The sequence below is a fragment of the Myxocyprinus asiaticus genome, chromosome 31, assembly GCF_019703515.2.
Source record: "Myxocyprinus asiaticus isolate MX2 ecotype Aquarium Trade chromosome 31, UBuf_Myxa_2, whole genome shotgun sequence".
Classification (NCBI taxonomy): domain Eukaryota; kingdom Metazoa; phylum Chordata; class Actinopteri; order Cypriniformes; family Catostomidae; genus Myxocyprinus; species Myxocyprinus asiaticus.
In genome coordinates, this window is record NC_059374.1 from 25251540 (window position 1) to 25277504 (window position 25965).

General features: G+C 37.2%; 1 protein-coding gene across 12 annotated transcripts in view; it reads left to right on the plus strand.

Annotated features, from left to right (window-relative positions):
* Window positions 1–25965, plus strand: part of myo18ab (myosin XVIIIA b) — a 172996-nt gene that overhangs the window by 116429 nt on the left and 30602 nt on the right. For all 12 annotated transcript variants that reach the window (XM_051665907.1, XM_051665908.1, XM_051665909.1 and 9 more), the window contains 11 exons: window positions 1838–1927; window positions 3430–3549; window positions 3959–4070; window positions 7209–7336; window positions 10720–10874; window positions 13225–13348; window positions 13485–13685; window positions 14440–14550; window positions 15659–15763; window positions 16220–16366; window positions 16497–16610. In XM_051665907.1, the coding sequence (XP_051521867.1) occupies window positions 1838–1927; window positions 3430–3549; window positions 3959–4070; window positions 7209–7336; window positions 10720–10874; window positions 13225–13348; window positions 13485–13685; window positions 14440–14550; window positions 15659–15763; window positions 16220–16366; window positions 16497–16610 (1407 nt within the window). The remainder of the gene's footprint in view (window positions 1–1837; window positions 1928–3429; window positions 3550–3958; window positions 4071–7208; window positions 7337–10719; window positions 10875–13224; window positions 13349–13484; window positions 13686–14439; window positions 14551–15658; window positions 15764–16219; window positions 16367–16496; window positions 16611–25965) is intronic.

Below are 25965 nucleotides of genomic sequence, written 5' to 3' on the forward strand. Positions count from 1 at the left end.
TGGTTGAACAATTGTGTGGATTTGTTGTAAACAATAATGGATTCATTATTGTAATGAAAATGAAAAACTGATGATGAGTTTATTGCATTATTTTGGCAGAAACCGGTAGCTGCACTCACTTTTTTTTAGAAAACCGTGCTAACCGCACAAGAAAATTTCATGAATAAATGAAGGACAAAAATAACATGCGCATGCGCTTTTATTGTATTCTGTCTCACCGTATTAGGATATTTGTAGGCGTTCTGTAGGCAGAGTCCATGCGCTCGTTCATCTGCGCTTGTTTTTAAGATGAATTGCGATTTTATAAAGTGGGATGCATTTAGGAAAACATTTTCGTGCTTATGGACATTTTACAAATCGTTCGTAGAAACATTTAGGAAATTGACGTATGTTCACATTTAAGAATTTTACGAACATCTTTATAAACGAGGCCCCAGGGTGGCCGATATAATGCTGGTATTTACACTCACTGGCCACTTTATTTGGTACACCTGTACATCTACTTATTCATGCGATTTATCTTATCAGCCTATCGTGTGACAGCAGTGTAATGTATAAACTCATGCAGATATGGGTTAGGAGCTTCAGTTAATGTTCACATCAACCATCAGAATGGGGAAAACATTTGATCTCAGTGATTTAGACTGTGGCATGATTGTTGGTGCCAGACAGGCTGGTTTGAGTATTTTTGTAACTGCTGATCTCTGTGGATTTTCAAGCACAACAGTCTCTAGAGTGTATAGAGAATGGTGCGAAAAACAAAAAACATCCAGTGAGCGGCCGACTAATCTGTTTGGCCTACATATCGGTCTATTTATAAACTTTATTGGCATGAACTCCTGTATATTAGCCAAGTGAGCATCAGATAACGGCTGAGGCTGATAATCTTAAATTGCAAAATATTGTCCGATTAATCAGTATCAGTCTGGCTGATATATTGGTCTATGCACGCATCATATCTCTCCAACCCTACCTTAATCCATCTCTCTCTGTATTTCTCTGAGGTTGCCCGTCCTCACTGACCACTTCATATGCTTTAAATCGGCATGTCATGTACAGGATTTGCCTTTTGACAGAAGGACAGCTGAATTTAAAGCCCATCTGTATGGCTTTTAATGCCCCACTTGGTCTCCGCCTTGCAGGGGTCCCTCTCGAATTCAGATGCTGCTCTCAGTCACACACAAAGCGCCCGTCTCTTTGATTACTCTCTCTGCGGCTTTGACTCAATCCGAGTGTTTGTAGAGAGTTGTGTGTGTTTTTGTGTGCAGAGAGTGGCAGGGCTGTGTGTATGCATACATTACCTATGTAGCTGGTTGGATCAAAAGCAACTCTGCTCCCTGCAGGGGAGTGCATTACCATGTCACAGAGTGTGTGCGTGTGTGTTTCGTCAGCTGGGCCACATCCCCACTGAGTGCTTTGTAACCATGCAGTCAGGCGTGCACCGGAGAGAGACAGACGGGTGCTGACACTGCCTCCAAACAGCCTGCCTTTAAAAAACAAACAGAGTCGCTATCTCTTCTGCACAATCCATTGGCTGTAGCTTTCAGTTCTCTCAAGGTGCCAAAATAAAAGTTAAAGAATGTGCAAGGAGGTTTGCTGTAATAGAATTGCAGGTTTTCTATCCACTTGTTATTCTGTTAACATTTTTAATTTAGCTTACTTGTCTCAGTAGTTCACAATGTACTGTATAGTTATGTCATTGTGTCACCATGAATGTCCAGCTGTCTGTGGTAATTCCTCTAAATATTGGCTGCATTTCTTGCCATTCTAAGATTGTCTCTATCTTTTTGTCTGTGTTTCATTTATTTAATATCTCTGTGTTTCTGTCTGTTTTTAGGAGGAAATTCAGCAGCTCAAGTTAAGGCTGGAGAAAGTGGAGAAGGAGAGGAATGAGTTAAGACTCAATAGTGACCGACTGGAAAGCAAGGTTAGTGTTTGAATTCAATTCATTTTAATCAGTTTTAAAGTTAATTTTAAAAGTTCAGTTCAATTCAAATTCACTTCAAATCCAATTCAAAGAAAGTTTATTGGTATGATAAACAAAAGTTTATCGTGGCAAAAACTTTTTGAAAGCAAGCAAAAATGCCCAAGATAAGACATCGAATATGACATTTTATTCCATTATTGAACATTCAAAAATAAAAGTTATTTCTATGTATCACACTCTCTCTCCCTTAACACAAACACACATACATTCCCTGCCTAGTAAATACCATACTAACCTACAAAGGCAAAACACAGTAACTACCAACTACATCAAAACTGAAACAGAAAAACAGCTTCAAAGTTACTTGCTTTTAGTGTGGATTTTGTAGTTGATGCAATTTTCACATGTTTTGTATGAATCGAAGCATAGTTGAGCCAAACTTGTCTGTCACAGGATATTTTAAAAACATTAATCAAAAATACACTCACTGAGCACTTTATTGGGAACACCTGTACACCTACTTATTAATGCGATAATCTAATCAGCCAATCGTATGGCAGCAGTGCAATGCATAAAATCATGCAGATACGAGTCAGGAGCTTCAGTTATTGTTCACATCAACCATCAGAATGGGGAAAAATGTGATCTCAATGATTTAGGCTGTGGCATGATTGTTGGTGCCAGACGGGCTGGTTTGAGTATTTCTGTAACTGCTGATCTTCTGGGATTTTCACGCACAGCAGTCTCTAGAAGTTACTCAGAATGGTGCCAAAAACAAAAAACATCCAGTTCTGCAGATGGAAATGCCTTGTTGATGAGAGAGTCAACAGAGAATGGCCAGATTGGTTTCGAGCTGACAGAAAGGCTACAGTAACTCCGATAACTACTCTGTGCAATTGTAGTGAGCAGAATAGCATCTCTGAATGTACAACATATCGAACCCTGAGGTGGATGGTATACAACAGCAGAATACCACATAGGGCACTTTTTTAGGACCATAGTGTTCCTAATAAAGTGCTAATTGAATGTACAGTGTATATATATATATATATATATATATATATATATATATATATATATATATATATATATATATATATATATATATATAATATTATTATTATTATTATTATTATTATTATTATATATATTTATTTTTATTTTTTTTATAAATTGTTTTTCCTAATGAGAACATTCCCAGATGTCTCTAAAAGGAAGTTTTGTCATACTTCTGGGGACAAATATTTAAGCCATAGCTTACTATAGTGCACAGTCACAGATACCCAGACTTCACACACACACACACACACACACACACACACACACTGTCACCATCTCACCACATTGCCAAAAGCCATCATCATTGTGTGAAATATGTGAGTGATAATAAAGACGTGAAGTGTTACGTGTGTATTTGAGAACTCATACTTAACTCATGTGTGGAGTTTGCATACATCTAGTGGGCACATGTTTCATGTCTGCATGTTGTTTGTATGTTTCAGATCACAGAATTGTCGTCAGAACTCGCCGATGAGAGAAACACGGGCGAGTCTGCCTCCCAGCTGCTGGAGTCCGAGACCTCTGAGAGACTGAGACTAGAGAAAGAAATGAAGGATCTACAGGTACCACACACACACACACACACACACACTCTTCCAAACAGAAACAGAGTTTTCACTTGATGGTTTTCTGTAAGGAAACTCCTCAAGCCTGAAATGGATATTTTTTCCGTAAATGCACAGACAGTGCGATTGTCCATGCAGTAGAGCGTGAGGCGTATACAAATTGTGTTGTCTCATATGAAATATCTGTGTGAGCCTGACAGATGCAGTGTATGGGTGTACACAGAGTGAGTTTGTGTGTGTGAGAGAGAGTGAGTGCAGGTATTTTTCTCTATATGCCTAGTGTGTGTATGTGTTTAAAGGTGACTCAGGGTTGCTCGTCTGAGCAGATGGCCTCGGTATTTCCCAATAGAATGAGAGCTGATGTGCTCTGTGTGTGTGTGTGTGTGTGTGTGTGTGTGTGTTTCAGACCAAGTTTGATACTATGAAAAAGCAGATGGAGTCTATGGAAATGGAAGTAATGGAGGCACGACTCATACATGCATCAGAGCTCAATGGGGAAATGGATGATGACGACACAGGTGAGTTTGTGACATCACTTCCTGGTCAGAACACTCAAACCTCTCAGAAGCTACTGAATTAGCAGTCTCAAAGTATGTTTTTCCTCAAATTCAGTACACTAAGAAAGTAAGGAAATTTGCATGCAGCCTTCTTTCCATCAGTGCAGCTGGCCCTCAGCCATAGAGTTTAAAATGATCAAACGTATAATGGGGTTTCATTGAAAGGATGCCCTCATGATGACAGAGCGAAAAGTAAAGACTCAAAACTATCAGACCTCTCCTGAATCATTTTGGTGGAATTGAAGGGTTAGTTGAAGGATTTTATTGACTGTCTACTGAGGGGCGGTGAGAGCTTCAGGTGTGCTGAACGTCCTCATTGTGGCTTCTCTAGACAAATGAGAAAATAATCTGAAGAATCAAGAGTTGCTGCACCTCATTAAGCTGTTTACATAGAAATGCTGGGGGGGGGGGCATTGAAAACTCCCCACAGTTTCACAGTTTTTTTTTTTTTTTTTGTTTTTTCAGCATCTTGCACTATGAATGCCTCATTTTTAAGATGATGGGTCACATTAAAAACAGATCAACTTTTGAAACAGTTTTAAAAGATGAATCTGCAGGTGGGAAAATCAAATTTACATATATTTTTTAAACAAACTTGAACTTTTAACCAATTTTATTGATAGACAAAGTAGTAGGGAGAGGAACATTTTATGGGAACATGATCCAGGCCGTATTTGAACCTGAGTCTCCCATCAACCACCACATCTCAATATGTCAGCTATTGCTCTGATCACATTTTTACATGTTTTTTTTTTTTCTTTATATATTTTTTTTTAACACATTACAAAGCATTGCACTTCAGGACATTTGACAATACAAAAGTATTCCTTTCAAGCACAGAAAAACAGTACAAAACTTTCACATTTACTGTACAAAGAAAGAGAAAGTGTAAGAAAATCTTTTATTGCACAAATGTGCACATTGTGTTTAGATTATAACTTGTTTTTGTTTAAAAAAAAAAAAGCTGGAAAAGAAATTCATACAGTAATGTGGTTACATTTTTGAGAGTTTACAGTAGCATCAGTGTATGAGAGTTAATGAGCCTATAAATACACCTTCTGTTTAATCAGTTGAGCCCCGTCTAGCTGTTTTGCAAGAACACATTCTGTGTGAATGGCCCTTTACATAACCTTTGTTGTAGGGCAGCACAATTAATAAAATAAATCAAGATTAGGTTACACTTTATTTTACAGTGTCCTTGTTACAGTACAGTTGTAGTGTCCTTAGTACAGTTACTAATTAACAACATGTACTTACTCTAGGTTTAGAGTAAGGGTTTGGTTTAGGGTTAGTTGCTTGTAATTATGAAGAATTGACTGTTATTACTACAGTCAATATATGTAATATGTGTAACAAGGACACTGTAAAATAAAGTGTTACCTAAGATTACAATTACAGCTGCCACAAGTAACTAATCGTGAAAAATGTCAATTATAGCAGATCATGTAGGTCTACTCATGTTGCCTCAAAATTTTCCATTTAATTTTCTATTTAATGTATGTTTTTGCAGTGGTTGATCATTTAAACCAATCAGAAACATGTCCATTGCTCACTTCTGCGTATGATTTATTCTGCAAATTTTTTATGCTTCTGAGAGGGCCAATGTAAATTTGACCGTTTAGGTAACTAATCTTGATTTACTGATGTAAAAAAACAGCAATAATGTAATTCAGGAACACCGTTCTCAGCTTGTTTTGGATGTTTAGCCAACATAAAGAATATGGCATGCAGTTGATCCACCCCAAATAAGTATTTTAATGTCAAATCTATTAATCAAAATTAATCGCAATTACATTATCAAGGGAAATAATCGACAATTACGATTTTTGTCATAATCGTACAGCCCTACATTGCTTCTTTCTCTTTTCCTTCATTTGTTGTCTCTCTTCCCTGTTCCATTTAATTTTATGTTTTCATACTGTTTCTTCCTCTGTCCGTCCCATTTCTCATCCTATTGATGGTCAGCATGTTCTCTGTAGATGTCTGACCGTGATTATATTCTGTAGTGATTTTCTCAGAATTGATACTGTCAGAACATTCATGAATCGGGCTCATTTTCATGCATATGTGAGTCGTGCAATGGCTTGTTCCAGTCTCTCACCTCAATGTCATGCAGCTGATCTCAGAGGCTTAATGCTAAGCCATGAACTTTTGATTTATTCCACTTTTCGGCAATTTAATTCTCCTGGCTTCACTTTGCATGCTATCAGTAAATCTCTCATTTCTCTGTTTAGCAGTATTTCATAGATCTTTTTTTATTTATGAGTGCATGTCATTGATCTATGTGTTTTTTTTTTTAATAGTCTCTGTCAAGGCATGTTAAGACAGAGAATACAACCTTAATGAAATATAAAATGTATGAATTTAAAGATAACAATGACATCAAAATTGACAGCATAATAAATGGGTTGTAATAAAAGTCTTATCTCTGGTTTTTATAATCTCTATAATATAATATCTCTCCACCTCTTAAAAAAAAAAAAAAAAAAAACACGAAAGCATTTTGCTGATGGCCAAATGAGGAAAGTATGTCTCAGTGGTGTTAACGTGAGTGTCATGATGACCTAATGTTGCCATGATGACCCAATGCTATAAACTACAACACTAAAACGACTGTAAAATTGAAAATTTTAACAACTTTACAGCTCAAATAATACATGTTTCAACAGAAGAATTCATGTTAGAGCTTTTATAATATGCTTCACATTTCTGCCTTGAAACCCTCCAAAAAATGGCCTCATTCACTTTGCAAGTGCCTCACTGCAACCTTAATTTTGTGGCATAATGTTGATTACCACAAATTTTTTTGAATTTTTGTGGTAATCAACATTATGCCACAAATGCTTTAGATTGAGCTTAACTTGTACTGAACCCGGAATATTATTTTAATTGGAGTGGGTTTTGTGTTCACCACAATCAACAAGATTGTAAGGAAATTTCAAATTCAAAGGTCCAGAGTTTAAACCTCAGATCTCTTCAGGGAATGTCCACACACAATCTTGCCCAGGTTCTCTCATCTGAGGGGTTTGAGGCAAGAGATTTAAGGTGTGATGATCACTGACTTTGTGTGTGTGTCTGTGTGTGTGTCTGTGTGTGTAGGTGGAGAATGGAGACTCAAGTTTGAGCGAGCCATCAGAGAGATCGAGTTCACTAAGAAGAGACTCCAACAAGAGTTTGATGACAAACTAGAGGTGGAGCAGCAAAACAAGAGGCAGCTGGAGAGAAAGGTAATACACACACTCACGCACATAACATTACTATTTCACACTGTGACTATTAGCTCTGGCCACTTTGACATCACCTGGCACCTTTTCAATTCTGTTGTCTTTATCCAATCAAACTAAGCAAAATTCCACCTTAGAGCACAGGACACATACAGATATTTTGTTCACACACAATTCCACCACCTTTCTGTGTTTCAAGCCCTTCAAACAGGAATGGTCAGTCATGCTCCTGGAGGTCTACCTTCCTGCTAGTTTAGTTCCAGCTTTTATCAAATTCAAGCTTATCATTGTCATTGTCAGAAGCTGGACTGAGCAACATTCAATTGATGACCAGAGTCTATGATAACAATCTCTTCTTACATCACCCAATGACCAAGCCTCAAGTTGAGGGGGGATGTGAGGGAATGCCATCCCCCTTATTTCAAGAAATACCAAAAAGCATCCACCTTGTAAAACCACCATCCCCATTTCCATCCCCTTTAGATCAGTTGTGTCATGCATTACTTAGAACTAATCATGCAAGTTAAAAAAAAAAATAATAATAAAAAAAAAAAAAAAATATATATATATATATATATATATATATATATATATATATATACACACACACATATACACTACCGGTCAAAAGTTTTGAAACACACATTCTTTATTATCATTTTTTTCTTCATATTTTAGAATAATAGTAAAGTCATCAAAACTATGGAATAACATAAATGGAACTATGGGAATTATGTTGTGACTAAACAAAATCCAAAATAAATCAAAACTGTGTTATATTTTAGCATCTTCAAAGTAGTCACCCTTTGCCTAGAATTTGCAGACATGTACTCTTGACATTTTCTCAACCAACTTCTTGAGGTATCACCCTGGGATGCTTTTTAAACAGTATTGAAGGAGTTCCCATCTATGTTGGGCACTTATTGGCTGCTTTTCTTTATTATTTGGTCCGATTCATCAATTTCAAAAACTTGTTTTTTAATTACATTTTAGTTTTATAATGAAATAAATTAATATGGTGGCACAATTATATTTTTGTCTACAAAACTAATTTCAAACATTTAAGCATACGCCTTCAGATCAAATTTTTTTTTAAGATCATGAGAAACATTTCAGTCAAGTGACCCCAAACTTTTGAATGGCAGTGTGTGTGTGTATGTGTGTGTGTGTGTGTGTGTGTGTGTATATATATATATATATATATATATATATATATATATATATATATATATATATATATATATATATATATATATATATATATAAATACTTGTTGCACTCTAATCTGTCTTGGATACTACTATTCTGATCCTTGTAAAACTTTGTAATGCAGCACTTTTTGCACTACTGTCTCCTTAAGATGAATCGCTTATGATGTATTATTCCTCTTTTGTAAGTCGCTGTGGATAAAAGCATCTGCCAAATGAATAAATGTAAACATAAATGTAAATAAGGGCAATTAGCCGGTCAAAATTAGATTTCTACATGTGTGTGTTTGCCAGATTTCAATAGGGAAAATCCCCCAATCAGATCTTGACACTTGTACAGTTTGGAAATATTCTGCCAGGGAGACACTTTAGTCACACTCTGGCAACCTTGAGCACACGAGTTCTCTCTCCACTGCGATAAGATGCTGTTTTTTTTTTTTTTTTAAAAAAGAGCTTACCTGTCAAACAGGTATGTCGGAGTTTAGCGATGGTTTGACTTGTCCTTTCTAGTGGTCACATGAACCTTATGCCACTGAAGGTAATGCAATTTTTTAAAAGTTTCACGCACTTTCAAAAATGGCCAAGAGAACAGTTCAAGAAAATATTTTGTCTTTCTTTAAAAGAAGAGAACAGAAGGTGAGATATTGCTATGAGAGTGTAGTTACAATATGTACATGTTTTTAATTCAAACTATTTGCAGGGTTTCGTCCATAAAAGTGTGTAGAACAACTTTTCTACACCACTGTTTAAGCATCATTCATAGAAACAGCCCAAGCTTCCAGTACTAGTTCAGTTTTTAGAGTACAAAAAATGTGTAGGTGACAGTGGGCGAGCGATCTAAAAAAAAAAAAAAAAAACTTTTACATGATCATAACTTGGATTATTTTCACAAAATTCATCATAAAATACAATAACAGAGGGTAACGTGCATATTATGGCCATGTGTCCTAAGGGTCAATGATGAAGTGACGCTCATTTTTGTCCAGATCTGTTAAGTTAAAAATACGTTAAAAATGCAATTACACAAACCATTTACTTGAATACACCTCTTCTATGATGAGCATGTTTTCAATTTCTTAAAGTCATATTGATATTTTTTCTTGGGCTTAAAGTAAAAAATGTCATGTGGTGTCGAGAGACAGTAAAAAAAAAAATAAAAAAAAATCAGTCCCATTAAAAGCTGAAATTCTTGAAAAAAATAAATGTTGGCAAGTCTAGTGCAGAATAATCTTTTATTGTCATTTAAAAAAAAAAAAAAAAGCAGTGAAACATTTGTGTTCTAAAATATAATTCATATTTAAAAATTGTGGATTTTGGATTTTGTCCACCAAATCAAAGTCATTGGGTGAAACCAAAATTGTAGCCATTTTGTTGTTTATGTTGGCCATTAAAACCATAAAACAGAGCAGACACCTTTAGACCCTCAAGACTGAGCTTGAAGTTTCAAAAGACATCAAATATTCATTTTGACATTTTTTATGAAAAGTACATTTTGTTCCAGTCATGTGGTGGAACCCTGAGAAAACTTCTTGATATTCTTGACTCAAAAATTCATATTATTAAAAGAAATATTATTAATATTATTTTTACTTTAAAATGTGTTTGAAAAATTTTAGGAAATTGATGATTAAGTTGTTTATATTCTCATGTATTCAAGATGCAAAGAAATTATTATAATACTTTTTACTTGATGGTCACACCACATGATATGACAGAGTTTAAAAAAATGTTTTTAAAAAAATGCTATAAAGTTTTTCAAAAATTTATGAAACTAAATTGGACACAAAATTACATTTCTGAGAACATGACAAAAGTGTTTTAAACTAGATTCTTAAAAGATTATCATTTTAGCATCTTGAACAACCTTATTAGGTTATTACACCCCCACCCCCCAACAATACAATCCCCCTTGAAATTGTTTTTACAAATCAACCACTGCCAATTAATTAACACCCAGTGTTCTGTATAACACATATAAAGAAGACATCACTTTCTCTTCACTCAAACTGTCAATGTGGATTAACACAACAGCATGTACTGTCTCATACATGTGTGTACTGACTGAAACTCATGACAAGACACTGGACAAGACACTGGTGTGGATCTCATCAAGATGGACATGTCCACCTGTACAGACTCACTGAGAATCTGTGTATCTATATCTTTGTGTGTGTGTAGCTGACAGACCTGCAGGCGGACAATGAGGAGGTGCAGCGTGTGGCGCAGCAGCTAAAGAAGAAATGCCAGAGACTGACAGCAGAGCTGCAGGACACCAAACTGCACTTGGAGGGCCAGCAAAGCCGCAACCATGACCTGGAGAAGAAACAACGCAAGTGAGTTATCCAAGAAATGAAGAGAACTCTAACAGATAATCAATAGCTTATTGTGGCTGTTAATGTTAACTTTTACTTTTTGTGTTCAAAAATGCCCCTGAAATTCCAAATTTGGGGGCAAAAAATACCCTTGTAATAATTTTTTGTTTTTTTGTTTTGTAACATCTTAATATTCTATTATAGTCTTAATTATACTTATTATGGCATACAATATGAGTTGATGATGTAATTCTACTCCCAATCTTGAGACTTTGTATTGATGTATTTTACATAAACAGATCATGTCTTGTTAGGGCGCAGTGTAAGGCTAGCCCACTGGTGCCTTAGTAACCAGCATCCATGCTGCACCAGCTTCAGTGGGAATATCTCAAAGTTAAACCAGTACCAGCAAATCCTAGAACTATCAACCTTATCCTCTTCCAGGGAAGAGATAGCTGAGGAGTCTGTGTGACTGATTTTCATTACTCAGAGTGGCGGGCATTGAGCAGAGGAGCGGTGGTTGTTAATGAATGAAGGTGCTGCAGCTAAGCCTCTCTAGACACTTGAGTAAACAGGCGGAGACTGGGAAGCAGTGCCTTTCACTGTGCCGGAATGTGTGAAAGTCCACTCTAAATGTAATGATCACCCAGCGGCTCAGGCAGCAGAGGGCAGATTTAGCTGAGCTGAGGGGAGGGGTGGAGGGAGACTCCATCTCACTGTAGGGCTTGGATTAACACAATGAGTTGCATAAGACTCATTTACGGGATCATAACAAGGCCTCAGAGAAAGGAGGGGGGAAAGAAAAAGAGAACTAGGAAATAAAAGAAAAGAAAGAACTGATTTGCCCCAAAGCATCACAGCTAACCCTCCTGTCACATTGTTGCCCACTTACAAGTTGGCCCAATCAGAATGCTTTTCCCTAATACCCCTCCTGACAAGCACGTCACATACAATACTATAAGGTTTAGATGAGTTTTACCATTTCACGGAACTCTGCTATGCTTGGCTATTTAGAAAAAGCAGGTAGGTCATATTTTCATGGTTTGGTATGGTGTTTTATACTTCTGCAAAAGATCTGTGCCCAGTTGATATTTAAGATAATTAAACCTTTAGTTAAAATTAGTTAAAGTTTTTTCTTAACTTAAGGAGTTTGTTTTAAATGGCTTTAGTCCTGTGCTTTGTCATCTTGGGGTGCTTTCACATGAGAGTTTTTGGTTCAGAGCCAAATCCAGCTGATTGCAGAGTTCAGTTTGTGTGGCCTGTTAAACTCTGCGGATCTGCTGGCAAATTCAAAAGGGGGCACTATGTTGCGAAAAAAGTTTACGCTTAATACGTTCAAGTCTCTGAATGCATAAGTCAGGCATATGGGGTTTCGTTTGAAAGATTAGAATCTGAACTTTTCATAGATAACCATCACTTCTGCATTTATGGTACATATAATAACAAAATCAGCGCCACCTTGAGGTCATGTGGTTTTGGTATTTTTTTGCCCTAATACCACAGTTTGAAAGATTTTCAAAAGAATCAGAAAGTGAAATATGATATCTGAAAGACATCAAATACAAACGTCACTTTTATGCACCGATCACTGCTGCCCCGAATAGCAAAAAAATGTATATCTGCTTTTACCTTAGGCAGTTTTCTAAAAAATGAACCAGTTTTTTACTTGTCTGCACCACCTAGATTTCAGATCGGTATTTTGTGATGGATAGAGGAAAAAAAAAAAAAAGTCTAGTACTAGCTGCCATCTAGTGGAATAAAATAAGACTTTTGGGAGGGAGCTGGAGTGAACAGAACCAGAATTACATGCTTACAAATTTAGGACAACACATTTTTTTTATTTTTATTCTGTTCATCATAAGATTGTAAACATATACAATATTATTTATGAATAATTGGAGTCATTTTTTATTTTTATTTGGGGGTTTCTGAAATTAGTCTACAGTATGTGTAAATGGTGAGCTTTTAAATTTGAATGTGAAAAATGGCAGGCGACAGCCAAAAATTCTCCAGAGTTGAAGAGGATAGTTGGTTTCTGAACTCGTCTGTCCACCGATGAATCAGCTTAAACAGGTGGTTTGGGGTACGGTTCATGTTCGGTTCGCAGTTGGTATGAAAGCAGTCTGTCCTAAAATGCAAAAGTGAACTGATATTTATGTATTATTTGCATCTTTGCATCTCTTGATTTAAGATTAGAGATGAGCTGCTGGTGGAATTTAGATTTAGTATGTTTCTCACTGCTCTACACAGTGCTACTTACATGTATTGACCATCTGATCACAGTCAAACATTGCAGTTTTACACGCTGAGAAGATATGAGTTTCCTGTCTCCTGAGATTGAGGTTGTTGAATGGGTGTGTAATGCATGCAGGTTTGACTCGGAGCAGACCCAGGCTCAGGAGGAGGTGCAGAGAGAAAGGAGTCAACGGGATAAACTGAGCAGAGAGAAAGACATGCTGACCGGGGAAGTGTTCAGCCTTCGACAACAACTGGAGGTCAGCCACCTCTCTTATATCATCCCTTGTTTTGATATCTCTCTCTCACAGACTTTTCCCAACCTGACGTACATGCGCCTGTGTGTTCTGGGCCCAGGCAGTGTTATTGTAAATTAGTTTTCCTCTGCTCCCTCAGGATAAGGATCTGGAGATATGTGCTGTCAATCTAAAGCTGGAACAGATGGAGGCAGAGCTACAGGATCTGAATTCACAGGAGTCAAAGGACGAGGCCTCACTGGCCAAGGTTAAAAAGCAGATTCGCGACCTTGAGGCAAAGGTCAAAGATCAGGAGGAAGAGCTTGATGAGCAGGCAGGCACCATTCAGATGCTGGAGCAGGTAATCAAACATACACACACACACACTGTTGTTTTTTCTATCATGGTGTGAACTTTCTATTGACTTCTGTTGCTTGTATACTAACCCTACCCTACCCTAGTTCACTTAGCTGTCTCAATGAGGCCATACAATAGAGTTCTGTAGTTGTTGTTTTTTTAAATAAAGTGAATTATAATTACAACAGACTAACCCAAACTCTAACCCTATGTCTAAAAAAAACGTTTTGCATTAAAAAAATATAAATACATTATTTTTTATGTATTTTATATATTAATAATTTTTACAATTGAGAACATCCCCGGACATCTCCAAAGGGATGTCATATTTAGCTCACTTTTGGGGAAGATTTTGTCCCAAATTATAACTTAGTAAACACACAGATACACGCCACACTTCGACCAGCTACTCACATGCGAATAAGGGTTTCATTATTAGGTATACATTGTATTTTTCTGGCTGATGTTTAATTTATTATTTCTTGAAATAATGCCCATTATCCATGCATACAATTTTCACCTGTCATGCATGATATGCTAATGCATGTAGATTCGGCTAATGTGTCAGTATGAAAAAACTGTCAATACTGCATACATTATAATAATTATTATGAAGCATTTTATTGGCCTCAACCAGAGGGCTATTTTGCATATGCATCTGTATGCACAGAATGTGTATTCCACTATATTTCATTGCATGGATACATGCAGAAGGTGGAGATTTGCATGCACTAAGGTGCTGATGTTGTGACCTGCAGGCCAAGCTGCGTCTGGAGATGGAGATGGAGAGACTGAGGCAGACACATTCGAAAGAGATTGAGAGTAAAGATGATGAGGTGGAGGAGATCAGACAGTCCTGCAGTAAGAAGGTATGACACCCTTAACTGACCTTACTTTTGACTTTTGGTACGTTACTCTGTATCTTTAGCATATTCACATTCTTTCATTATTGCATTTTTCATGGCTTTGTTTGGTTTTGTTGTTTTGTTTGGTTTTCTTGTTTTGCGTTTCGTTTGGCTTTGTATGGTTTTGTTGTTTTGTTTGGTTTTCTTGTTTTGCATTTTGTTTGGATTTGTTTGGTTTTGTGTTTTGTTTGGCTTTGTTTGGTTTTGTTGTTTTGTTTGTTTTGTTGTTTTGTGTTTTGTTTGGTTTTGTAGTTTTGTTTGGTTTTCTTGTTTTGTGTTTTGTTTGGCTTTGTTTGGTTTTGTTGTTTTGTTTGGTTTTGTTGTTTTGTGATTTGTTTGGTTTGTTTTTTTCTTTCTTTTTTAGTTTTGTGTATGTTTGTTTTTTTGTTTTATTTGTGAAACCTTAGGGCATGTAATAGTGTCAGGGTATTTTGTATGATTCGATATGTTCTAAAGTATAACATGTGCAAAGCTTTCGTAAGACCTTTTCTTTTATAAATTATAGATCACCGGCTAACACTCCTAAACACCATCCTCAGAATGTTTAAAACTTCAGTTTTTGAAGTGCAAATGTGTTCTGTTTAAAATATTTGAATCGCTGATGTTCGTTTTTTATGCAAAGCTCGTACGACATAAATAAACAAGACATATTGAATAAAAATTCTCATTCAGTGCTGTTCAGAACATTGAGCACAGCTAGCAGATAGCGGCTGCGCATTTGAGCCATGTCTTTGCTGTGCAGATAAGCTAAACTCATTGAGTTTTGTTTTGATGTATAATTCATGGAGCTGCTATTTTATTTTTCTCACGTGTGGTTAATTTTTCTCTACTCTCCACTTAACCAATCAAGTACTGTGCATCCCATAATTACCCTAATCCTCATGACAGACTCTCTTTATTGACACTTAAAGGTGCTCAGATCTATCTAAAGACACATTTTGGCACTATGTTTATATATCTGATATTGTGGCATATAATTGGATTGACACTTCTGAGCAGACCCACTTCACAAAGTGGGTCTTATGATGGTCTTTTATGGTGTGTGTGTGTGTGTGTGTGTGTGTGTGTGTAGCTCAAGCAAATGGAGGTGCAGCTGGAGGAGGAGTATGAAGACAAACAGAAAGTCTTGCGTGAGAGGAGAGATCTGGAAGCAAAGCTAATGAGTGCTCAGGAGCAGGTACAGCACTCAACTGCCCCCACCCCCCCACACATGCATAGTCTTATCCCTTAAATTTTAGGCCAAGAATAATCCTGTACTGCTGTATATGCTAAATCATAAGGGAAGGTACTACTAATATGCTACAATTTTTCCTTTTAGCAAAAAGGAACTTTGCCATATGAAAACAAAAATTTAGATTTTGCATACTGTTTACATACTTTGTACTATTTCATGTTAAAATATGCCATTTATCTTAGCACACATTTGTATACATAATAAAAGTGATTTTATTTATTTATTTTTTTTATTAACAACTCAGTTGTTGACATTTTTCAGATGCTTTTTGGATATTCTTTGAAAGTCACAATTGTTAAATTTTACCAAAATCATAATTTATGCCTGTAGTCATTTCCTTTGAGTGTGGATGGTATTTTAAAGAGTATATAAATCGTAACTGTCTTTGGTGACTTTCAGGTGAGCCATAGAGATGTGGAAACCGAGAAGCGTTTGAGGAAAGACCTGAAGCGCACAAAGGCCTTGTTGGCTGACGCTCAGATCATGCTGGATCACCTGAAGAACAACGCTCCAAGCAAGAGAGAGATTGCGCAGCTCAAAAACCAGGTCCGATCTCTGTTCCACAGCTCTCCTGGGGTTTGCTGTTAAGACATCATACGTGATGTCCAGTAGTAAGGAATGAACCTCACAAACTGTTTGTAAACTGATTTTATTTATGTGTGTGTGTGCTTCACAGCTTGAGGAGTCTGAGTTTACATGTGCAGCTGCGGTCAAAGCCAAAAAGTCTATGGAAGTGGAGATCGAAGACCTCCATGTCCAAATGGATGACATTTCCAAATCCAAGCAGGCGGTAAGTGTAAACCCAGGCCAGGGGCGTTATCCGCATACTTTTTATTTATTTATTTGTTTTTGTTTTGTTTTGTTTTGTTTTGTTTTGGCTCAGTCCTTGGTGTCCTATGCGAGACAAGACATGACCAAAGGAAAAACAAAAATAACAAAGAACATTTAGTCTAGTGGTACAGTTTTTGTTTAGCTTACAAGGGGCCGATTTTCTTAATAAACCAAGCAAAATTGCAACTGAACTCCACAGCCAGTGATCACCATGCAATTTAATGGAATGTGTGGCAACATTTTCCACAGAAAAAAAAAAAGTCAGACGAGGTTTGAGTGTCATGAGGATGGGTAGATTATGACAGAATGTTCTGTTTAAAGCAAATTATATTTGAAAGGTGGTCTGCATAATTTAAATGTACTGACCAAATTTTAGACAAGCATTTTAGACAAACCATTTTTTTAACCAACTATATATATATAGTAGGGCTGTCAATCGTTTAAAATTTGTAATCAAATTAATTACATGGTATACCAATTAATTTATTGAATTAATTGCAATTGATCGTATATATAAATATTTGTTTAGAAAGCCCCTCAAATAACAATAATTCAATAAATACTGATTAAATGCTTAGTTATATTTAAATCATTATAAATAAAACATATATTGTAAAAAATAATAATATAGATAATTAAAATGCATCATTGTGGCACATGAGTAAAGCATTAAAAAAAGATGGTAACACTTTACAATAAGGTTCCATTTGTTAACAATAGTTAACAACATTAGTTAACAACATTAGTTAACATGAACTAACAATACGCAATACTTTTACAGCTTTTATTAATCTTAATGTTAATTTCAACATATACTATTACATTTCTCAAATCAAAAGTTGTGTTTGTTAACATAAGTAAATGCATTATGAACTAACATGAACTTAAAATCAACAGTTGTATTTTTATTAACTAAGATGAATAAATGCTGTAAACAATATATTGTTCACTGTTTGTTCATGATACCTAATGCATTAACTAATATTAACAAATAGAATCTTATTGTAAAGTGTTACCAGAAAGACAATTCAAAAAGTGGCTTTAGCATGCAATATTTTGTTTATTTCTATATTATTGAACTTAAGTCATCTGCCTATCATTGGCCTACAGTTCACACAATCCATTTTGCAATTGAATTTGTCAATCAGTCCGAGATATATTTATTATAAGGGCTTTTCTAAGGACGCATCAATGCACACCTGCGTCAGGCTTTTTTGGAGCGTCTCATTTGCATTGCGTCATAAACATACAGTTTTTAGGCCACTGTGTCAAGTTAAACATGGTTTGAAGCTTAGAAAAACACGTCTTGAGATCCCTGCATTCGTATTTTGTTCGTGTTTGGACGCAAGAACGTGTTCTCATCTTGTTTTGTTTGCTGTCGGTGAGTGTGGTTTGTTCTCTGTGTAACCGCGTTGCCCAAACAGCTGAAGTTTTGCTTACTCCCCCTGGATAAAACAGGTGTTACTTCAAGCTTGAATTGCTCAGATGGAAGGACTATTCCTTATCACGGTCTGGGGACATGATTAATTGCGTTATTTTTTTTTAACGCATTATTTTTTATATAATTAATCGCACTGAATTAACACGTTAAATCGACAGCCCATATATATATATATATATATATATATATATATATATATATATATATATATATATATATATATATAGTGTGTATATATATATATATATATATATATATATATATATATATATATATATATATATATATATATATATATATATATATTAGTATATAGTGTATATATATAGGGTGGCCCAAAAATATGGGGCCACTATGTTTGATTGCTCATATCTTAAAAATGCATAAAGACTATTTTTGGCATATTTCTATGACTTTTTGTAAACATCAAAATGATGTCACTGTGATGTCATGGTGAGCAACAACTTGCTACAAATAAATAAACAAGTAAATCGGGGCCACATGGCGAAAGAGAAGCACCTAAGTTTGCTGCCTAAGTAGTGGCCCCATTTTTTTGGGCCACCCTTTATATATGCAAGTTGCATTTAAAATCCACTTAACTCGAAAATCCTTTGAAAAGACATAATGCACATTATCCTAGCTGTCTTTGAAAGAGGCTTTTTTTTTTGTTTCTTTTACATTACAGTCAGAGCAAGATCATCTCACATACAGATATACACACACACCACACCACCTGTCTTCATCCACCTTCAGTGGCAGCCAGGATGTAATTTCAATTATGTACCACAGGGAAATGATTTCCACCCATAATGGCGCGTTTCCTATCCAGGCTCTAATTTAAACAGGATGTATCACCGTGAAATACATTAAACTTTAATAATTCTGTCATTGGTTCATCATTCATTATTATTTCATCTTGGAGACAATTGTGTAATTGTGTCCTCCCTGTAGCATTTTATGAAGCGATATCAGGAGAGATGGATGCAGCCGAATTTTGCAGATGCTGTTTCCCTGACGCTGCCTCCATATTTTTTTCTCTCTTTTTTTGCTGTTGTTGCTGCCTGTCATATTTAATCAGCTCTCTGGAGCAGGAGACACTCTGACAGAAGGATGCCGTGAACGTTTTAATTTTCTGGAAAGCTGCAGCCATGCTGATGCATTGTTTTAGTGCAGTGGAGTGTTCTTTGTCACGTTTGTTTTGGGTAGAGCTAATACTGGCCTCTTCTCTGAATATTGTCAAATTGATTAGCAAGACCATGATAAATGGTCCGGTCATTATCGCCTCTGATTAGCAAAAGGGTCTGTCTCTCATCCCCCCTGAGAGTTCATGGATTTCCACTTGAGGATTAGAAGATCCTACACATAGGTTTGATAAAATGAACCTGCCAGAGAGTGCTTAAAGGTGCAGCACTTTACAGAAGAGATTAAATATCTCTATATGCCTTGTGTTAAAGGGGACAAAATGGGAAAACAGTATTTTCCTTGCTCTTTTGAAATATACTCAACTATGTAGACATACTCTTAACACCCGCAACGCAAACCTTCCTCCCCAATCCACCCACCCTTGCAGAAATTTACCATGATAACCATTGTTAAATAACTTGACATTAGCATGATATTAGTCACCACTATCAGATTTTTTTTTTTCTGTAATCTTCTTAGGGGCGTTCATACCGAATGTGTTTTTGCATCTGTCTGCGCTGTTTTTCAAAGTTTAACATTTTTCTTAAGTAAACATACGCTATACGGACGTCATGGTCTGCTGCGACATGTCCCATAAAGATAAAAGAACTGTTAAAACACTTCTTAAGACACCTGTGTTTTGCTTTATTTGTGGAACTGCATTTAGCTTTTATAGCCCAAGGACTGTTCTGTCTTACACTGCTTCAAGGAGAAAAATATAAATTTACAGTGATAAAAGGTAAAAACTACGGTTTTACAGTAGTGACAAGAATGGTAAAAAGAATGGTAATTTTTTTCAAACTATGATTACCATGGTACATTTCTGTTAGGGCAGACATTTATAAAAAAAAGCTGCAGAATGCTTCATTCATTATGAAGTCACAACAATGAGCACATTAACATGAAGGCCCATGTTTGCATATTAATGCCAATTGGGTATTCAACAACTTTGCCCTCCCTGATGAATGACAGTGTGAACCTGGATGTTAGCCAATCATAACAGAAGTAATTTACATAAGACTATTTAAAAGCACAGTAGCAAAAACAGCCAGTTTAATATTTCAGGTGCTGTGAGTTCCAACTCCCTGAAAGATATTGATGAAAAAAGTGTCTTAAGAAATCTCACTTGTCTCTGAGACAGCACTAGACTCTGTAAAAAGCAAATAGAAATGTGTCCGCGGTCCGTGGACAATGACGCTTTCGGCCTGTCAATATTTTGCGTATTCTTATAGTATTGTAGTTGCAGCAAATTATTGAGGCTTACTGCCATTTTTCAGCCATGTTGTTCATAACAGTTGTCTGTTGAGAGCGCTTTTTTGCTGCTGTTGTTTTAAACAACAGTTTCTGCTTGATGTTGGTCTCAATAAAACTAATTTGTTATCTTGGAGTGTGGGGTTTTGGAAAGAGGGGGCGTGGCTAATTCAACAGCTCAGTCTCGTGGAAGTAGAATGGCTGAAATCACTTACAGCACCTTTAAGTGTCAGAGAGTGTGTGAAAGATGTTGTTTTTGCAGCACTTTTAGAAAATGTGGACTTGTTTCATTGCTCAGAATGGATTGAAAGTTCAGAAGTTAAAACTTTAAATTGTACACTTTCTTTTCATAGGCTGGTGTGTCTGGCTGTGGTAATTGTATTTTAAAGATATTTTTCAGTCTTTGACAATCTGGTTTCTATTTGTGTCTCATAATTTTTTACACGGGGATTTGGGCTGCTAGAACAGCAGACGGTGAAACACGTTCAGTCTAAGAAAGAATCAATAAACAGATCGCTGTGAAATGCCAATTTGCAGCAATTAGAGCTTCTCTCTTGACTGAAAATGAATGGGTGTGGATCAAGTGTGCCTGTTTTTCCATAAGACATGGAAAAAAACAAATGCCTCTGTGGTCATATTTGTACAAAATTCACGTAGTGTCCTGCTTTTATGCTTACAAATTAATTAGTAATGTCTGATGACTACATTTATTGCTTTTATTAATACATTTCAAAGTTGCTCTTCAGAGATTAGCGAAGTGTATTGTTGAGGTAATTATTATTGAATGGAATTAGACCTCTGATACTGTGTGACAGAGCAGGCAGTGAAGTAATTGTGTGGAACTGCTGTGTTTTGTGTTCTGAGGGATTTATACAATCGAGCAGCTAACTGTTTAGTGAGGAGATGACAGGAAAATGATCTCTTTTAAAAATAAAAGTGGTTGGGCTTTGTTTGAAACTAAAAAGGAGAGCTGAAGTTGGAGCTGTGGCCTAGCGGTTATCTGCACATGTTCCAAACATATTAAACAGTGGTGCATGTTCGGGGACTTCCGGTTTAGCATCCGCCATGTGAGGTTGCATAAGTCATGAGCTCCGCAAATCGGCTTTTAAATTTTGTTTTAACACTTGATACAGCATTCTTTTAACTCCTCGTGTATTTGTTGGACACTTCTAACAATTATTGTAATTCTTATTCGAGTTCCAACAATATCTTCAAAAGCCCAATGACAAAAGAAGGCTGATTCGGCTGTTGCCGGCGGCTTGTCTCTGGAAACGGCAAAGTGTGATTAACTTTCCTCGCCTGAGGGTGTTGCGATTATGGCTGCCATTGGCAGGCTTGAAAGTGGAATCCACGCAAAATTTGACGTGCACGCCGCTGAAATTCGAGGTGAAATATCCCTGGTACGAGAAGAAATGCACAACACATTTTCAACTTTGAAAGAAGATCTCAAAACCCAGAGTGAGCGCTTAACAAGCCTAGAGACCGCTACCTCAGAATGGACAACCAGTCTTCACTTGCTCAAGCCTATGGTTGATTCTCTTCAGATAGAGATCGCTTCACTGCAAGCTAAGTGCATCGATTTAGTGTCGTTCCCGCAGATCTAATCTTCACCTGGTGGGAGTCCCGGAAGGTTTGGAGGCCCAACAACCAACTAAGTTTGTGGCAGATGCTTTGGCGGAAATATTTGATCTGCCCGAACTTCCACTCCTTGCTCATCGCACACTTGCACCGAAGCCTTTAGAGGGTAGCCGTCCATGAGCCTTCGTTATTTGTTTTCATCGCTACGATGTTAAGGAGGATATCTGGCGAAATGTGAGCCGGGGTGGGCAGCTTAAGTTCAGAGACAAAACTGTGTTCGTCTTCCCAGACTTTCCGCCTGAGATTGCCAAGAAGCGGGCTGCTTACTATGAGGTGAAACGTTTACTGAGGCTCATGCCAGATGTTAAGTATGGTCTAAAGGGTCTTACCGGCTTCAGAATCACAAAGAACGGCGCTGAACACAAATTTGATACTCCGGCCACGGCAATGGCTTTTGTGAAACAACACCTACTACCTGCTTGAATAGGCACAAATTACTGGAACTTAATGTCTCATTCTCTCTGGTCCAGAGACTATTGAAAGCACTTTTATTAACTGAGTGGTTTAATATGTTTAGATTTTTTTTATTATTATTATTATTTTTTTAAATATATTAATATTTGTTTATTTGTTATTAAAACATTTTATTGATTCCATTCAACAAATTAAATAAACATCACAGAAAATTCAGAATCAAATTATGTACAATTAAACCCTTTCCCCCGAACACCCCCACCCGACACAGACACACCCCAGTGGTCATAAATATTTGAAAAAAATAAAAAAAAATAAAATAAAACGCACACACAATAAATAAATAAATAAATAAATAAAAAGCATATTTTCAAAAAATAATCAAATTGCACACACATATTTAAAACTAGAGATCCCTCTCCACTACCCCTCCCCGAAAGCCTTCCAAAAAGGCCAAATATCTGCCCCATTTCCTATCAAATAACCCCAGATTTCCCAGCCTTCTGTACATCCCTTCCTGAAAGGCCGCCACTCTCCCCATCTCCGAGCATCACTCATGAAATGAGGGCGCTCCAACCGACCTCCAACCCCTTAAGATAACCTGTCTGGCGATCATGGCGCTCGTTTGGACCCAACTCTTTATGTGCCGAATCTCAACGTCGATGACCACCCCATCGCCCAAAATACAGAGTCTGGGGCAAAGTGAAAGCCGAGTGCCCAATACATCACATATAAGACTCTGAACTTTCAACCAGAACTCCTGGATCTCAACACACCCCCAAAAGACATGAGTTATGTCTCCAACCTCTGATTGACATCGCCAGCAGGTGGGTGTGTCTTTAAGACCAAGCCTACACAATCTGGAGGGGGTCCAATATAATCAATGTAAAATCTTAAATTGCATAAGGCGAACCCTTGCATCTCTAGATGCAGACTTTTGTAATTAACATTTTTATTGATTCATATGCACATGACAGTGAAAAACTCAACACATATATAAAGAATCAACATTTTACATTTAAACCCCACTAATACAATCCCACCCTGACCCCTAACAAACACCCATGTGGTCCCACATAATACACACACACAATCCCCCAAAAAAATGTAAATAAATAAATAAAATAAGCATACATGATTAAACTAAACTACACTCTCCACATCCCCTCCCCGAAAGTCCCCCCAAAAAACTAAATATTTGCCCCATTTTTTAACAAATAAGTCCCTAAACCCCAGCCTTCTACTTACCGCTTCCTCAAATGCAGCTACCCTCCCCATTTCCACACACCACTCCGAAAAAGAGGGTGTTCCACTTGACTTCCAACCCCTTAAAATTACTTGCCTGCCGATCATGAGACTGGTCAGAACCCAATTTTTAATGTGATTATCCCCTAAATTCATGACCGCCCCATCACCCAAAATACAGAGTCTGGGACAAAGAAAAACCTGAATGTTCAAAACATCACACAAATAACTCCGAACCCTCAACCAAAACTCCTGGATCTTAACACCCCCCCAAAAGACATGGGTAGTGTCTCCAACTTCTGATTGGCATCGCCAGCAAGTGGGAGTGTCTTTAAGACCAAGCCTATATAATCTAGAGGGGGTCCAATAAAATCTATGTAAAATCTTAAATTGCATAAGGCTAACCCTTGCATCTCTAGATACAGACTTGACATTTTTAAGAATCTTAGTCCACACTCCATCGTCCAATACCAAATTCAAATCTTTTTCCCATACTCTCTTGAGAGAAGTCAAGGCTCCATCCCCCAGACTCTGAATTAGCAGGGAGTAATACACTGATGCTTCATGACCTTTTCCAAAAGCCGCAATCACCTCTCCCAAAGCACCTGCCGCTTTAGGGGTGTGTGTGCTACTCCCAAAAACAGTACAGAGCATGTGGCGCAGCTGTAAATACTTATAGAACTGAGATCTTGGAATCCCAAAATGATGAGCCACATTCTCAAAAGAGCTCAACACTCCACTCTCATACAGGTCGCCGAGTGTAGGAACCCCCCTCACAATCCACTCTGACCAGCAGAAAGGGGACTTGTTGATACATAATTTGGGGTTCAGCCATTTAAATAAATGTCCGAATTAAATACTCTGGCCACTCTTGTCCAAATCACGTGCAAATGTGAAATAACGGGATGTGATTTAACTTCTCCGGTTACTTTCATAGAAAGGCTTTGCAGTGGCAAAATAGGGGCAAGGACTTCCTGTTCAGTAGAAAACCAGGGAGGGGCTCTTTCAGGTGGAAGCGACCAATGAGCCAAATGCCTGAGGCCAAACGCATAATAATAAAACAAAATCTTGGGTAGGCCTAGCCCACCTTTGTCTATCAGCCTATGTAACTTATTAAAATGCAATCTGGGACGTTTACCATTCCAAATGAAGGACTTCGCTATGCTATCAAATTGCTTGAAATAAGAGAGGGGGACATCTATAGGGAGAGACTGTAGCAGGTAGTTAAATTTTGGAATACAATTCATTTTAATAACATTAACCTTCCCAATCATAGATAAATGTAATGAAGCCCACCTGCCCACATCACTCGAAAACCTTTTTATTAAAGGGTCAAAATTAACACTAACTAAATCAGACAAATTTGCTGGGAATAAAATCCCCAAATACTTAATACCCTGTTTGGGCCACTGGAAGGCGCCCGGCTGGAAAGCCGTTACTGGACAGTAGGCTGTCAGAGCCAAAGCTTTGGATTTAGACCAATTGACTTTGTATCCTGAGAACTTGGAAAAGGAATTAATAATTATGTGGAGGCAAGGCATATATCTAGTAGGTTCAGAGACAAATAATAAAATATCATCTGCGTAAAGCAAAAGCTTATGCGCCACACCTCCCGCAACCACCGCAGAAAAATCATCCTCCTTTCTTATTGTGGCTGCTAATGGTTCCAGGGCTAGACAGAACAATTAAGGGGAAAGAGGGCAACCCTGCCGAGTGCCCCTATCCAGAGTAAAATAATCTGAAATTAATCCATTTTTTTGTACCGCTGCTACAGGGTGTCTATAAAGTAACTTTCTAGATGCAGACTTGACATTTTTTTAGGATCCTAGCCCACACCCCCTCCTTCAATGTCAATGTCAAGTTTAGATCTTTCTCCCATACTTTTTTGAGAGAATTCAAAGTTCCATCCCCCAGACTCTGAATTAGCAGGGAGTAATACACTGATGCCTCATGACCCTTCCCAAAAGCAGCAATCACCACTCCCAGAGTATCTGCCGCACTGGGGGGTTGCGTGCCACTCCCAAAAACAGTGCAGAGTAGGTGGCGCAGCTGTAAATACTTATAAAACTGAGATTTGGGAATGCCAAAATGTTGAACCAAATTTTCAAAAGGTCTCAATACTCCACTCTCATATAGGTCACCA